We start from the raw sequence: 15,866 nt of genomic DNA on the forward strand, positions 1-15,866 counted from the left end.
TTTCACAGTTTCTCCATTCTCGTGACAATAATAAATCGATACCAATAAACCGAGAGTTAATTTTATTGCTGATATCTCCAGCGCTGCCATTAATCACCCGCCCAGTTTTGCTGATCTCGTGACAAACGCCACTTGGCCAGGATGTGGTCGTGGGTGGAGGCTCCCAGACGTGGTCGAAGAGGGAAGTTCCAGGGGGGAGGGGCTCCAGCCCTCAACTGCCCCCACAACAACAGAGCGAGCGGTGCTACTTAAGGCGGGGAAAGGCATTGGGAGAAGCAGAGCTGTTGAAGGGAGGCAGTGGGGAGAGCTCTGAGTTCGCGGAAAGCAGCAGGAAGAAGGCGACACAAAGTGTGTACGACACAGGGTGAAGGTTTAGCTGAATGATGGCGGACATGGGTGAGTACGAGGGAGAGATAACTATGAAATGCTGCGATGGTTTGGAGGAGTAGAGTGTAGACTCTGTCACACAGGGCAGAGCTGCCATGGATGCTGCCTGGTCCGCTGTGCTGGTCTGCTCCAGCTCTTGGTGTTTGGACTACAGCTGTAGTAGCGTCTAGCTGCAGCCCTTGACTGGCCATGTCGAGTGGCTGGAGCTGGTCACCTCAGCATGGTCCTGGGGAATGTGGGCGTGGGACGTGATTACGTCTGAGGCGCAGGCAGAGAGAAAATGGGAAGGGAGAAGGAAGAGAGGCAGGAATCCTCCAGAGCCATTCCCCTCCACTACAGGTAGACTACTTTGGATACTGTTGGGGAGATGATGGTATGGGGAAAGCAGCAGTAGCAACTGGGTCTGTGGCACCAGGCCTGGCTGTGGCACAACGGGCAAGGGTGGCATAGTGCCAGCTGACTCCTTAGTTGGGGGGCACACAAGTGGTTCTATGGCAGCAATGGAGTCCCCAGAATGGAGAGATGCAACCCCCCCCCCCCCCCCCAGTGCAGGGCTACCCCAGTGTGTGTCACAGTGTAGTTACCCCAGTGTGTGTCACAGTGTAGTTACCCCAGTGTGTGTCACAGTGTAGTTACCCCAGTGTGTGTCACAGTGTAGTTACCCCAGTGTGTGTCACAGTGTTGTTACCCCAGTGTGTGACACAGTGTAGTTACCCCAGTGTGTGACACAGTGTAGTTACCCCAGTGTGTGACAGTGCAGTGAATTTAAAGTAGCACTTTCTTCCCAATAACCTTTTCTGGCTTAATCCCTCCCTTCACCACCTCCAGTTTAAATTCCATTTGGAATATTTTGGAGGACCAAGTAACCAAGAAGAACCAAGGACACTTGGAAACAGAGTGTCTCATGCACAGGGTCTCAGATGATCAGGCAACGGAGAGAGAATCATACACAGGATAGACGGGTGTGGGACTGGGGAGACTGGTCTACTGGCACTCGAACAGATTGGATGGGCTGAGCAGCCTCTCGCTGCGTGTCATCAGTCTTACTGCTCGCCCCGCGACTGCACCGCTCGCACCCTGCCCGCTGGATAGGTGGTGGCGGCGGGAGAGAGTAGTCGAGGGAGGGAGGAGAGCGAGCCACAGCCCACCCCGTGTGTGTGTGTTACCCTGTGCAGGGGAGTAAGTTAGCGGAAACTCCTCACTATGATATTTGCTCCACAAGGACGTCTCCCTCAGTCCCACCCCCCTACCTCGCCTCTGACCGACACCTCCCTCCTCCAATCATCGCGTTGAATCATCATGTCCAACCCCCACTGCCTGCTGACAGACGCCTCTCTCGTCCAATCGGCGCCCTCGATCATCAGTCCCCCACCCCCACTGTCTCGCGGAAAGCGTAAGTTTTTAATTAAAATGTTTTTCACCGAATTTCAAAATCCGGATTACAAAACATGGGGGGAATTATCGCCCACCTCCCAAAACATGGGAGATTTCCGCCCGTGAGTGTGTTCTGATTTTATTCTCCTCAAATGCACAGGAATTATCTAGATTCCACCGCTAACCTGCACGGTGGGGGGGGGGGGGGGGGGGGGGGGGGGGGGGGGCGGTCAATTAGCCTACCGACGCGAACGTTTGTGTAAACACGCGGGGGGATCCCACGGCTGTCACACGGAGACATGTGAACCCCGCGCATCGAACACCTAACGTTAGGATTGAACCTTATGCTGCGGAACTCCATGGCAACGGATCTATGCACTGTTCGCCGCCCTAACATGGGTTCGGGCAGGGATGTTCAAGTATGTTTTTTACTCAAGATTCCAGCATCTGCAGTCTATTCTTTAGCTATTTTGGCATTGTTTTTTTTAATGAACATGGTGGGCTGAAGGACCTGTCTCCATGCTGTATCTCTCTGTGACTATGACTGGGTGGGCCGAAGGGTCTCTTGCCGTGCTGTATCTCTCTGTGACTCGTCACCTGTCTGCTCTTGGCGTGACCCTCTGCTTCATTCGAGTTTGACCTCCGTAGCCGCGACATGGCGCAGGATTTCGTTAAAACATTAATCTTGTTCTCCATTTACTCCCCGCAAGTAGAAGCCAAAATGATACCCACGGTAGAACGGTGCGTCAGCGAGTTTGCGCAGCCGGCAGAGATAGATGTCTGGAGGATGGTGAACGACAAGGGGGGGAGAGATAACAGGGGGTGCGCCACCTTTATCCTGGAGGGACTAGCGAAGAAATACGACTGGGTCCAGTGGTCAGTGCGCGTCTATGATCCAGTCCATGGCTTTGACTATCACTGTGTTCGTGGCCCAAACCGCTTTCATTTTTTCCGGCTCAATAACGTCAACGTGGTTGTGTCCTACTCCATCGACCCAAAGCCCATAAACGAGGCGCACATCCGCCAGTTGATGCAGGGCAAGGACGACTGGAATGAAGCCAGAAAATTAGTCGACTTCATCTCGGACAACGTCCCGGGCAACTACATTGTCCACGCGGTCAGGCGCTACAAAGGCCTGTGGAACGACAATAACTTCCCCGGCAACTACCACTTCTGGCAGACCTACAGTGGGGTCACCCTCTGTGTCCACTCCACATGATGGCCCCAGGGGCAAGCCGGTCCCTATGGAAGTTATAGAACTTAATTAAGACATTTATCATAGTCAGCTATTTTACGTGATCAGCTTATTGTACTCAGACTCACGTGATTGTTAGTTTTGCAGCACTTAACATTTATCTAGTAATCAATGCACTAAACCAGTTACTTATTTTTACTTATTTTTACTTTTGTGTATCAGTATTCTTAATAAATACATTTGTATCTTTGTGTGTAAACATATAAACTAATATGTAACAATGTAATATGGTGTGGGAAGCCTTGGCTTGTGTAGCCTTGGCTTTAATTGAAACATAATGGCAGGACAAAGCTGGGACATTAGAAGTTGATTTTAAGGGTGGCGAGTGAGGGACGAGATATGACGGGTAATGTAACGTTTAATAAAACTGAACCAAGGTCCGAAGTAAATGTGGCGAGACAATGAATACTAGAATCAAAGACAGATTGATGCAAAGGAGTACAGCATGAAATATAGTGCTGAAAGAGTTTAATAAAAAGCTGCTTGTTTCTGTGAATCGAAGATCAATTAGATAAAGGACAGGTGATGTCATCTCTGAATTTTCCAGCTGAATATTTGCAAATAAAGGCTTTCGTCTCCTTGAAGAATTCTCCGTGTCTGTGTCATCTTATCCAAATTTGAGTCTTAAAACCACGACGTCCCGTCATGGCGGGATATGTTAGAAATTAAATTGATCAAATAGGTGATTAAAATGAATCCGGACCCAATCAGTTCAGTGTCCGCATCCTAGATTCATCAGCGCTACAATTCGGCGCTTAGAATCCAATCAAAGGTCACCGTCGGATTGTAACACCGTCGGTGTGCAACCGGTGAGCAGCCGCTTCCCCAGTTTACTGACCGTCCGCTGAGCACCAAGCGCTGCAGACACGACCCTGTCTGGTTACCTCCTGCACTCAGCAGCCGCTGCCCGGCAAACAACACAATGGCCACAGGCATCGGGGTCTTCTAATGCCCTTTATCCTTGTAAATAAATCGTTGTCTTTGCTTGGCTGTGCTTAAAGTGATTAATCAGTTCTGTGAAAATAAAGACAATGTACACGGTAATCAGTTCAATAAATTCGAGTCACGCGTCAATTGTTTAAAAGTAAGATTAAACGAGAACTTACCAGTTTGAAGTTTGATCTTCATTTTATGAGGAGTAACTTTGAGTGATTACGTGAAGAACCCGCCAGGATGCATGCGTGCCAATCTTCAAAGCAGCGGTGTGAAACCACAGATAACAGTAAGTGAACTGAACATAGTAAGATTAGAGAGCTAGGATGCCAGTCGACTTTATGATCGAGGGTGGGCGTGGAGGGCAGGTAATCCCTCAACGTTACTCCTCATAAAATAAAAATAAAACTTCAAACTGGTAAATTCTCGTCTAATCTTACTATTTTACTTCGGCGTTTCGTGAGTGACTACGTGAAGATTTTAAAGCTCTGTGATTTCATGCCATGGAACGAGTCCATGCCGTACAGACTGCCGTAATTGACTAAGTGAGGAATTATGTTAACATATTCAAACATGAATCAGACATTGAAAAATCATGATGAATTTATTAACAAACAAAATTATATCCACTTTTATATGGGGTAAATCATAGTACAGAACTTAAAATAGATTCTGCAAATGTCGCAGGTTTGACGACCGGTTTGTTATATATTGTTGAAAGGTTTTTTCTTTGGACCATCCTGCTGTCCCCAGGATGTGGTCCATGGGTATCTCCAATCCCCTAGCTGCCGATGTAACTGCAGCCCTGGGGGAATGAGATTTAAATATGTTAGTATCCACCCCGGCAGCCGCCAAAACCTGTCTAAGCCATCTAGAAATAGTTTGTACAGATACCCTTTTATGGGGCTGTTTATGTCTGAGCAGTAATGCCATCTCCTTGCCTCTGAACTATTTAGTGACCTTCATGTATTGTAATAAATGCGTCATAACGCATAACGCATCATCTATCGGGTATGCTCTGAATTCCAATTTGAGGCCTGATGATCCCGGTCTGTTCTGTTTTAACAATTCGTAGATGAAAAAGTATATTTTCGTAGTTGAAATGGCCATCGTGCCCAGCTTTAATTTATGTAGTGACTGGACTCGTTGTGCCGAAACCAAAGTCATTAGCATGACTATTTTTTGAGTTAGTCTTTGCAAGGACAGGGCTGTTGCTGCTGATCAACCCCTCAGCAGCGTAAGGACTACACTCACATCCCAGGTATGGGAATATCTGGTCCTAGGGTGATTGGTATTAAATATTCCCCTCATTATTTTGGTTACCAGGGGGTGAGACCCAACAGAGTGACGCTCTGATCCTTGCCACAAATATGCTGAAAGGGCACTTCTGGTGCAGTTAATGGAACTATAACTGAGCCCTTCATCATAGTGAAGGCTAGCCAGGAATTCCAGAACAGACGTTACGTTCGCCGTACAGTACGTGATGCTGGTCCTTGAACAATATTTCTCACACTTCCTGATGTATGCCAGATATTGTTGTTTGGTGGACTGCCTGGGAGCCGCCCTGATCATATTCATAGTTCGGTCCGTCAGCCCCAGGTCCAGTAGTGGTCTTTTTAGATTCTACAAATCAACAGATTTGTCCTGTCATGGCATGGGTGACTTTCGCCCGTTACAGGATGGACCACCAAATCTGGCCGTTTCGGAATGGAGATACATGGTTCTAAGGCCATGTGGAGAATCACAGGGGACCATGGTTGAGTAGGCGAACCGGGCACTACCAAAATACCAGACGCCGAGTCTTGTTGTATTTTGCGTAAGACCCGACTGATGAGGCAGAAAGGAGGAAATGCATACAAAATCAATTTTCCGCAGTTCAGCAAGAAAGCATCCGTCGCTGCTGCCCCGGGGTCTGGTTCCCAAGAAACATAATTTGGCAATTGGTGGTTAAGCCAAGATGCAAATAGATCGATATCTGCTGTTCCATATCTTGCTACAATTGATATTGTGGTCCAATATCTTTGTGGTGTTGTCATTGAACCTTCGTGACCTGGTGTCTGCCACTGTATTGAGTTTACCTGGCAGGTAACTAGCTGGCAGGTAACGAATTGATGGTTCCCTGATGACAATGAGGCTGTTGCAGGCCTCAGTTAAGTCCGCTGCCTTGCTCTTAGGTAAAGTCACCGTTATGTGAACCGAATCAATGGTGAACCCTAAGTAATCCATAGTAGTGGAAGGTGCCATCTTAGATTTAACTGGATGGATGATGAACCCCAGTTTTTCATCAATTGTTTGGTGACTGATACAGCTGATATGGCAAAATCCAAAGTTTCCCCACAATTAATATGTCATCTAGGTAAGCCATGACTATGTGTTTCTGTTTCCGAAGAAACGCTAGGGCTGGTTTCAAATTTTTGGTAAATAGTCTGGGGGCAGATGTTAAACTGTGCTCTACACTGCCAGTGCTGCCCCATCCAGTTAAACTTTAAATATCGCCGTTGACCCTTCCGTATGGGCACCGAATAGTATGCATCTTTTAAATCGATGCAAGTCCTGAAGTAGCCTTTGGAAATCAATTGTTTGGCAGTAACAAAGGTTTCCATTTTGAAATGAAGATACTGCACAAATGTATTCAGTTTGGTCAAAACTATAATGATGCGGCAACCACCATCTTTTATTTTTTGTAAAGATATTAGACACGAATTCTAGAGAATCGTGTTGGGATCGCTCAATTACCCCCTTAGCATATAGCCTCTCCAGCTCCGCATGTGCTCCCAGTTGTTCCTGTCGTGAAAGCACGAACGTTCGGTTCGGTGCATGCTGAACCGGAGGATGGTTTTTGTGCACAAATTCGATTTCATATCCCTGAATACTGTGCAGGATATAGGCGTCAGTAGTTATAGCACTCCGTGCCTCCCAAAAGAAGTGTAACCAACCACCAATTTGTGTAGGAATTACCCCCCTGTGTTTTGGGAGGAACCAGACCCACCTACCTCCATGGTTACCAATGGAGTATTTATTTATTTTTTTCTTCTGTCGCCAAAGAGGTAGAGGCACTGGAGTGTGGAGTTGGCGCATATTCCACGAAGGCCGGTCTAGGCCATGGCCTAAAAAAGACCTCTGTCCTGGTTGCCCGGCTTTTGAGCTTTCACCAACGTCGGTGTATCTTGATCTACTGGTGGGGGCGTAGGGGTACTGTCGCCGCAGGTGGGAGGCCTTGCTCAACGCAGCCTTCATGAGCCCGACGGCTTTAGCCTCCTCGTCGAACTCTTTGACCTGTTCAGACAGGTTGCCCCCAAATAGCAATATTGGTGGCTTTGTATTACCAGGTTTACACAGCCCTGCAAACTTGGGGTTTAAGGCCGGACGGTTGGCGTTCTTCCTGAGACTGTTAATCTCAAACTGCGTGTTGCACAAGAGTGCCCGAGCGTCTTGCTGTCATTCGGACATCTGCTTGCCATCCACCGACCGGGCAAACGCTGTAATTCCTGAAGTCAATAGCTTGAGGATTTTTTGTAGCTTGACCTCCTGGCATCTGACGCCCGCACCGATGTACCCCAGATGGTACTGTTCACCACGGGAACGTTGATGGAGACACAATTTTCTGGTGCCATGTATTTGGCAGTTGTGTCCAACACAGCCTGCTCTTGCAGCTGGTTAAAAGAGAGGTAATCTATGCTTGCTGCTAGCTTGGGTTGCAATGGCTCTCCAGTCTGCGCTGGCAATGCAAATGTGGACACCATATCCAGCAGCATCTCCTGTTCTTGCACCCCCAGCACACTTGTTGAGTCTTCAGCCAACCCCTCTTCGGAGCCAGCCCAGAAATGGCTCCTAGTAATCCCCTCTGTCGAGGGAGATGCACTATGCAGCACTGTGAAAGCTGCTGCCATGGGTATATTAAAAGACCCATGGTGACTCGACTACATCTCCCGGAGTCTGTCACGCTGGAGCATCTGATCCATGCGGCCTAAGCGATCAAGGTCGCTAGCCGCCCGCGGTATTTCCTCACAGCCCGACACGTCCGAGTCAACGGGCCTATCCGTTTTTTGTTTCACTTTCCCGCCCGGCCGTGGTGTTGATCTGGCCGGCGCAGGTGCCAAGTCGGGAACTGCTGATCGCCCGATTAGCGATTCCGCAGCAGTCGGCCGCTACTGCGCGGTCATCCCCAGCCAGCCTAGACGCAGCCCTTGTGGACTTCTTGGATTTGTCCATGGTTCTTCCTGTAAACCACCACAGGAAGAACAAAGCGCCCGCAGAGTAAAGCACTTGCCTGCAGGTCTTGGTTTTTAAACTTACCGCTGTGGGCGAAAGCTCCACCCCGCATGTCGTTGCGCAATGCGTTAGACGATAATACACTCATGCGTCCTGGCGGCTTCTTCACGTAGTCACTCAGGTGACTCCGAATAAAATTCTAATTTGTAACCACAACGGAACCCTGAAATTCGTGCTTGCTGCAGCTTAAAATCCTGCAAACGGAATAACAAATAGATAATATATAATCATACAAAACAATGTTTTGTAATATTATATAATAATACAAAATCAAGGCCGATCCCATTAGTCCGAATTAGACCAGACCCCACTCCACATTTGCCATCTAAGTACCAGTCCCATCGCCATGGACACGTTGTAATTGCACCTCCCTCCGCCTCTTCACCTCAACGTTCAAGAGTGTTTTATTGTCGAAAAGGAACAATGTCATTCTTACTTGCAGCAGCACAACGGATATATAAACTTGGTACTCCATATCGATGGAATATATTTGATGGAATATATTGGGAGGACGGGGGGGGGGGGGTGACTTGTGTAGGAAGGAACTGCAGATGCTGGTTTATACCGAAGATGGACACAGAGTGCTGGAGTATCTCAGCGGGTCAGGCAGCATCACTGGAGAAAAAAGGAACAGGTGACGTTTCAGGTCGAGACCCTTCTTCAGATTGAAAGTAGAGTCGGGGAGGGGGGTGGGGGGTGGGGGGGTAACCGGAAGTAGGTAAAGGCTAACACAAACTGGGGCCGGCAACAGATGACCAATGATGCGCTTAGCCCACAATGGTCCATTGTTGGCTGGGGAAGAGGAGATAAAGACGGGAGAGAGGGGTACGAACAGTCCACTGACAGAGCAGCTCTGATCCATACATCTGTACCATTATTAGTTAACAAAAATAATTATAAAAATGTTCTGGTGCCTCAACAAATGTGCGGGTTACCCGGTGGAGGTTCCGTGTGGAAACAGCCGGCATTACCATCACCTCTGGGTGAATCTAAGCAAAGCCAGGAATCAGAGCGCCTCGACATCCCCCGTGCCATTTGGTCCATTTAGTCTATTCCGTCATTCAATCCTGGCTGATCTATCTCTCCCACCAAACCCCCATTCTCCTGTCTTCAACCCATTAAAAAGAGAAGAGGTCCTGAAAGAAGAATTTAGGGAGTTAGGTAGAGTTAAGGAGAAGGACTGGAAAGGTAATAATCTCAGGATTACTGCCTGTGCCACGCGACAGTGAGAGTAGGAATGGAGCGAGGTGGAGGATAAATGCGTGGATGAGAGACTGGTGCAGTGGGTATGGATTCAAGTTTCTGGATCATTGGGACCTCTTTTGGGGAAGGTGCGACCTGTACAGAAAGGACGGGTTGCACTTGAACTCAAGGGGGACCAATATCCTGGCGGGGAGATTTGCAAAGGCTACTGGGGAGACTTTAAACTAGTATGGTTGGGGGGAGGGACTCAAATTGGGAAAGCTAGCAGTCAGTGTGGGAAGCAGGGGGCAGAGAATGGTAGCACTCTGACCCAAAATGTAGGGGAGAGAGAAAAAAAAGAAAATAATCAGAGAATAAGAGAGGGTGGGTTTCTTAAATGTGTATATTTTAATGCTAGGAGCATTGTAAGAAAAGTGGATGAACATAGAGCCTGGATTGACACCTGGAAGTATGATGTTGTGGGGATCAGTGAAACATGGTTGCAGGAGGGCTGTGATTGGAAACTAAATATTCCAGGATTTCATTGCTTCAGGTGTGATAGAATTGGAGGGGCAAGAGGTGGAGGTGTTGCATTGCTTATCAGGGAAGATATTACAGCAGTGCTTTGGCAGGATAGATTAGAGGGCTCGTCTAGGGAGGCTATTTGGGTGGAACTGAGAAATGGGAAAGGGGTAGCAACACTTATAGGGGTGTATTATAGACCGCCAAATGGGGAGCGGGAATTGGAAGAGCAAATATGTAAGGAGATTGCAGATATTAGTATTAAGCACAAGGTAGTGATTGTGGGAGATTTCAATTTTCCACACATAGACTGGGAAACACATTCTGTAAATGGGCTGGATGGGTTGGAGTTTGTAAAATGTGTGCAGGATAGTTTTTTGCAACAATACATAGAAGTACCTACTAGAGAAGGGGCGGTACTGGACCTCCTGTTAGGAAATGAGATGGGTCAGGTGGCAGAGGTATGCGTTGGGGAACAGTTCGGGTCCAGTGATCACAATACCATTAGTTTCAATATAATTATGGAGAGGGACAAAACTGGACCTAGGGTTGAGATTTTTGATTGGAGAAAGGCTAACTTTGAGGAGATGCGAAAGGATTTAAAAGGAGTAAATTGGGACAGTTTGTTTTATGGGAAAGATGTGGAAGAGAAATGGAGTACATTTAAAGGTGAAATTTTAAGAGTACAGAATCTTTATGTCCCTGTTCGGTTGATAGAAAATCGTTAAAATTGTAAAGAGCCATGGTTTTCAAGGGAAATTGGACACTTGGTTCGGAAAAAGAGGGAGATCTACAATAGTTATAGGCAACATGGAGTAAATGAGGTGCTTGAGGAGTATAAAGAATGTAAAAAGAATCTTAAGAAAGAAATTAGAAAAGCTAAAAGAAGATATGAGGTTGCTTTGGCAAGTAAGGTAAAAGTAAATCCGAAGGGTTTCTACCGCTATATTAATAGCAAAAGGATAACGAGGGATAAAATTGGTCCATTAGAGAGTCAGAGTGGCCAACTATCTGCAGAGCCAAAAGAGATGGGGGAGATATTGAACAGTTTCTTTTCTTCGGTATTCACCAAGGAGAAGGATATTGAATTATGTGAGGTAAGGGAAACAAGTAAAGTAGCTATGGAAACTATGAGGATCAAAGAAGAGGAAGTACTGACACTTTTGAGAAATATAAAAGTGGATAAGTCTCCAGGTCCAGACAGGATATTCCCTAGGACATTGAGGGAATTTAGTGTAGAAATAGCAGGGGCTATGGCAGAAATATTTCAATTGTCATTAGAAACGGGAATAGTGCCGGAGGATTGGCGTACTGCGCATGTTGTTCCATTGTTTAAAAAGGGGTCTAAGAGTAAACCTAGCAATTATAGACCTGTTAGTTTGACGTCAGTGGTGGGCAAATTAATGGAAAGAATACTTAGAGATAATATATATAAGCATCTGGATAAACAGGGTCTGATTAGGAACAGTCAACATGGATTTGTGCCTGGAAGGTCATGTTTAACTAATCTTCTTGAATTTTTTGAAAATGTTACTCGGGAAATTGATGAGGGTAAAGCAGTGGATGTTGTGTATATGGACTTCAGTAAGGCCTTTGACAAGGTTCCTCATGGAAGGTTGGTTAAGAAGGTTCAATGGTTGGGTATTAATGGTGGAGTAGCAAGACGGATTCAACAGTGGCTGAATGGGAGATGCCAGAGAGTAATGGTGGATGGTTGTTTGTCAGGTTGGAGGCCAGTGACGAGTGGGGTGCCATAGGGATCTGTGTTGGGTCCACTGTTGTTTGTCATGTACATCAATGATCTGGACAATGGTGTGGTAAATTGGATTAGTAAGTATGCAGATGATACTAAGATAGGTGGGGTTGCGGGTAATGAAGTAGAGTTTCAAAGTCTACAGAGAGATTTATGCCAGTTGGAAGAGTGGGCTGAAAGATGGCAGATGGAGTTTAATGCTGATAAGTGTGAGGTGCTACATCTTGGCAGGACAAATCAAAATAGGACGTACATGGTAAATGGTAGGGAATTGAAGAATGTAGGTGAACAGAGGGATCTGGGAATAACTGTGCACAGTTCCCTGAAAGTGGAATCTCATGTAGATAGGGTGGTAAAGAAAGCTCTTGGTGTGCTGGCCTTTATAAATCAGAGCATTGAGTATAGAAGTTGGGATGTAATGTTAAAATTGTACAAGGCATTGGTGAGGCCAATTCTGGAGTATGGTGTACAATTTTGGTCGCCTAATTATAGGAAGGATGTCAACAAAATAGAGAGAGTACAGAGGAGATTTACTAGAATGTTGCCTGGGTTTCAGCAACTAAGTTACAGAGAAAGGTTGAACAAGTTAGGGCTTTATTCTTTGGAGCGCAGAAGGTTAAGGGGGGACTTGATAGAGGTTTTTTAAATGATGAGAGGGATAGACAGAATTGACGTGGAAAAGCTTTTCCCACTGAGAGTAGGGAAGATTCAAACAAGGGGACATGACTTGAGAATTAAGGGACTGAAGTTTAGGGGTAACATGAGGGGGAACTTCTTTACTCAGAGAGTGGTAGCTGTGTGGAATGAGCTTCCAGTGAAGGTGGTGGAGGCAGGTTCGTTTTTATCATTTAAAAATAAATTGGATAGTTATATGGATGGGAAAGGAATGGAGGATTATGGTCTGAGCGCAGGTATATGGGACTAGGGGAGATTATGTGTTCGGCACGGACTAGAAGGGTCGAGATGGCCTGTTTCCGTGCTGTAATCGTTATATGGTTATTATATGGTTATAACCTCGGACACCCGTACTAATCAAGAATCCATCTCTCTCTGCCTCAAAAATGTCCACCGACTTGGCCTCCTTAGCATTCTGTGGCAAAGAATTCCACAGATTCACCACCACCTGACGAAATAAATTTCTCCTCAACTCCTTCCCAAAAAAACGTCCTTTAACTCTGAGGCTATGGCCTCTAGTCCTGGACTCTGCCATTCGTGGAAACACCCTCCCCACATCCGTTCTATCCAAGGCGTTCAATATTCTGTATGTTTCAATGAGGTCCCCCCTCATTCTTCTAAACTCCAGCGAGTACAGGCCCAGTGCTCATCATAGGTTAACGCATACAAACGCTCACCATAGGTTAACCAACTAATTCCTGTGATCATTATTGTAAACCTCCTCTGGACCCTCTCCAGAGCCAGCGCATCCTTCCCCAGATATGGTGTCCAAAATTGCTCACGATATCCCAAATAGAAACATGGAAACAAAGAAAATAGGTGCGGGATAGGTCATTCGGCCCTTCGAGCCTGCACCGCCATTCAATGTGATCATGGCTGATCATCCAACTCAGTATCCCGTACCTGCCCTCTCCCAATACCCCCTGATCCCTTTAGCCACAAGGGCCACATCTAGCTCCCTCTTAAATATAGCCAATGAACTGGCCTCAACTACCTTCTGTGGCAGATAATTCCAGAGATTCACCACTCTCTGTGTGAAAAATATTTTTCTCATCTCTGTCTTGAAAGATTTCCCCCTGATCCTTAAACAGTGACCCTTTGTTCTGGACTTCCGCAACATCGGGAACAATCTTCCTGCATCTAGCCTGTCCAATCCCCTTAATAATTTTGTAAGTTTCTATAAGATCCCCCCTCAATCTTCTAAATTCTAGCGAGTACAAGTCGAGTCTATCCAGTCTTTCTTCATATGAAAGTCCTGACATCCCAGGAATCAGTCTGGCGAACCTTCTCTATACTCCCTCTACGGGAAGAATGTCTTTCCTCAGATTAGGAGACCAAAACTGTACGCAATACTCCAGGTGTGGTCTCACCAAGACCCTGTACAACTGCAGTAGAACCTCCCTGCTCCTATACTCAAATCCTTTTGCTATGGATCCTAACATACCATTCGCTTTATTCACTGTCTGCTGCACCTGCATGCCTACTTTCAATGACTGGTGTACCACGACACCCAGGTTTCGTTGCATCTCCCCTTTTCCTAATCGGCCACCATTCAGATAATAATTTACTTTCCTGTTTTTGCCACCAAAGTGGATAACCTCATATTTTCCACATTATACTGCATCTGCCATGCATTTGCCCACTCGCCCAGCCTATCCAAGTCACATTGCAGCCTCCTAGCATGCTCCTCACAGCTAACACTGCCCCCCCAGCTTCGTGTCATCCGCAAACTTGGAGATGTTGCATTCAATTCCCTCGTCCAAATCATTAATATATATTGCAAAATAGTTGGGGTCCCAGTACTGAGCCTTGCGGTACCCCACTAATCACTCCCTGCCTTTGTGAAAAGGATCCGTTTAGTCCCACTCTTTGCTTCCCGTCTGCCATCCAGTTCTCTATCCACATCAATTCCGAACCCCCAATACGGCGTGCTTTAAGTTGGTATACTAATCTCTTATGTGGGACCTTGTTGAAACCCTTCTGTAAGTCCAGATATAACACATTCACTGGTTCTCCCTTATCCACTCTACTAGTTAAATCCTCGAAAAATTCTCTAAGATTCGTCAGACATTCGTCAGACCTTTCATAAATCCATGCTGACTTTGTCCAATGATTTCACCACTTTCCAAATGTGCTGATATCCTATCTTTAATAACTGACTAGCAGTTTCCCAACTACCGATGTTGGACTAACTGGTCTGTAATTCCCTGTTTTCTCTCCCCCTCCCTTTTTAAAATGTGGGGTTACATTAGCTACCCTCCAATCCTCAGTAACTAATCCAGAATCTAAAGAATTTTGAAAAATTATCACTAATGCATCCACTATTTCTGGGGCTACGTCCTTAAGTACTCTGGGATGCAGGCTATCTGGCGCTAGGGAGTTATCGGCCTTTAATCCATTCAATTTACCTAACACCACTTCCCCGCTAACCTGGATTTCACTCAGTTCCTCCATCTCATTTGGGCCCGGTTACCTGCTATTTCCGGCAGTTTATTTATGTCTTCCTTAGTGAAGACAGAACCAAAGTCGTTATTCAATTGGTCGGTCATGTCCTTGTTCCCCATGATAAATTCACCTGTTTCTGACTGCAAGGGACCTACATTTGTTTTAACTAATCCTTTTTTCTCTTCACATATCTATAAAAACTTTTGCAGTCAGTTTTTATGTTCCCTGACAGTTCTCTTTCATATCTATTTTCCCTTTCCTAATTAAGCCCTTTGTCCTCCTCTGCTGGACTCTGAATTTCTCCCAGTCCTTTGGTACGCTGCTTTTTTTCTGGCTAATTTGTATGCCTCATCTGTTTTGATACTATCCTTGATTTCCCTTGTTATCCACGGATGCACTACCTTCCCTGATTTATTCTTTTGACAAACTGGGATGAACAATTGTTGTAGTTCATCCATGCAGTCTTTAAATGCCTTCCATTGCATATCCACCGTCAACCCTTTAAGAATCAATTGCCTGTCTATCTTGGCCAATTCACGTCTCTTATCCTCAAAGTTACCTTTATATAATTTCAGACCCCTTGTTTCTGAATTAATTATGTCTCTCTCCATCCTAATGAAGAACTCAATCATATTATGGTCACTCTTGCCCAAGGGGCCATGCACAGCCAGACTGCTAACTAAGCCTTCCTCATTACTCAATACACGGTCTAGAATAAACTGCTCTCTCGTTGGTTCCTCTACATGTTGGTATAGAAAACTATCCCGCATACAATCCAAGAAATCCTCTTCCTCAGCAGCCCTGCCAATTTGATTCACCCAATCTATATGTAGATTGAAGTCACCCATTATAACTGTTTTACCTTTGTTGCACGCATTTCTAATTTCCTGTTTGATGCCCATCCCCAACTCCACTACTACTGTTAGGTGGCCTGTACACAACTCCCACTAGCGTTTTCTGCCACTTAGTGTTTCGCAGCTCTACTCATACTAATTCCACATCCTCCAAGCTAATGTCCTTCCTTTCTATTGCGTTAATCTCCTCTCTAACCAGACACGCTACCCCACC

General features: G+C 46.0%; 1 protein-coding gene across 1 annotated transcript in view; it reads left to right on the plus strand.

Moving 5' to 3' along the window:
• Positions 1-269: 269 nt before the first annotated feature.
• LOC116984164 (protein rapunzel-like) overlaps positions 270-15,866 on the plus strand; it is a 106,887-nt gene continuing 91,290 nt past the window's right edge. Inside the window, exon 1 of the mRNA XM_033038306.1 lies at positions 270-396. Coding sequence (XP_032894197.1) covers positions 381-396 — 16 coding nt within the window. The 5' untranslated portion in view covers positions 270-380. The remainder of the gene's footprint in view (positions 397-15,866) is intronic.

Source organism: Amblyraja radiata, chromosome 2, assembly GCF_010909765.2.
Source record: "Amblyraja radiata isolate CabotCenter1 chromosome 2, sAmbRad1.1.pri, whole genome shotgun sequence".
In the NCBI taxonomy this organism is placed as follows: Eukaryota; Metazoa; Chordata; class Chondrichthyes; order Rajiformes; family Rajidae; genus Amblyraja; species Amblyraja radiata.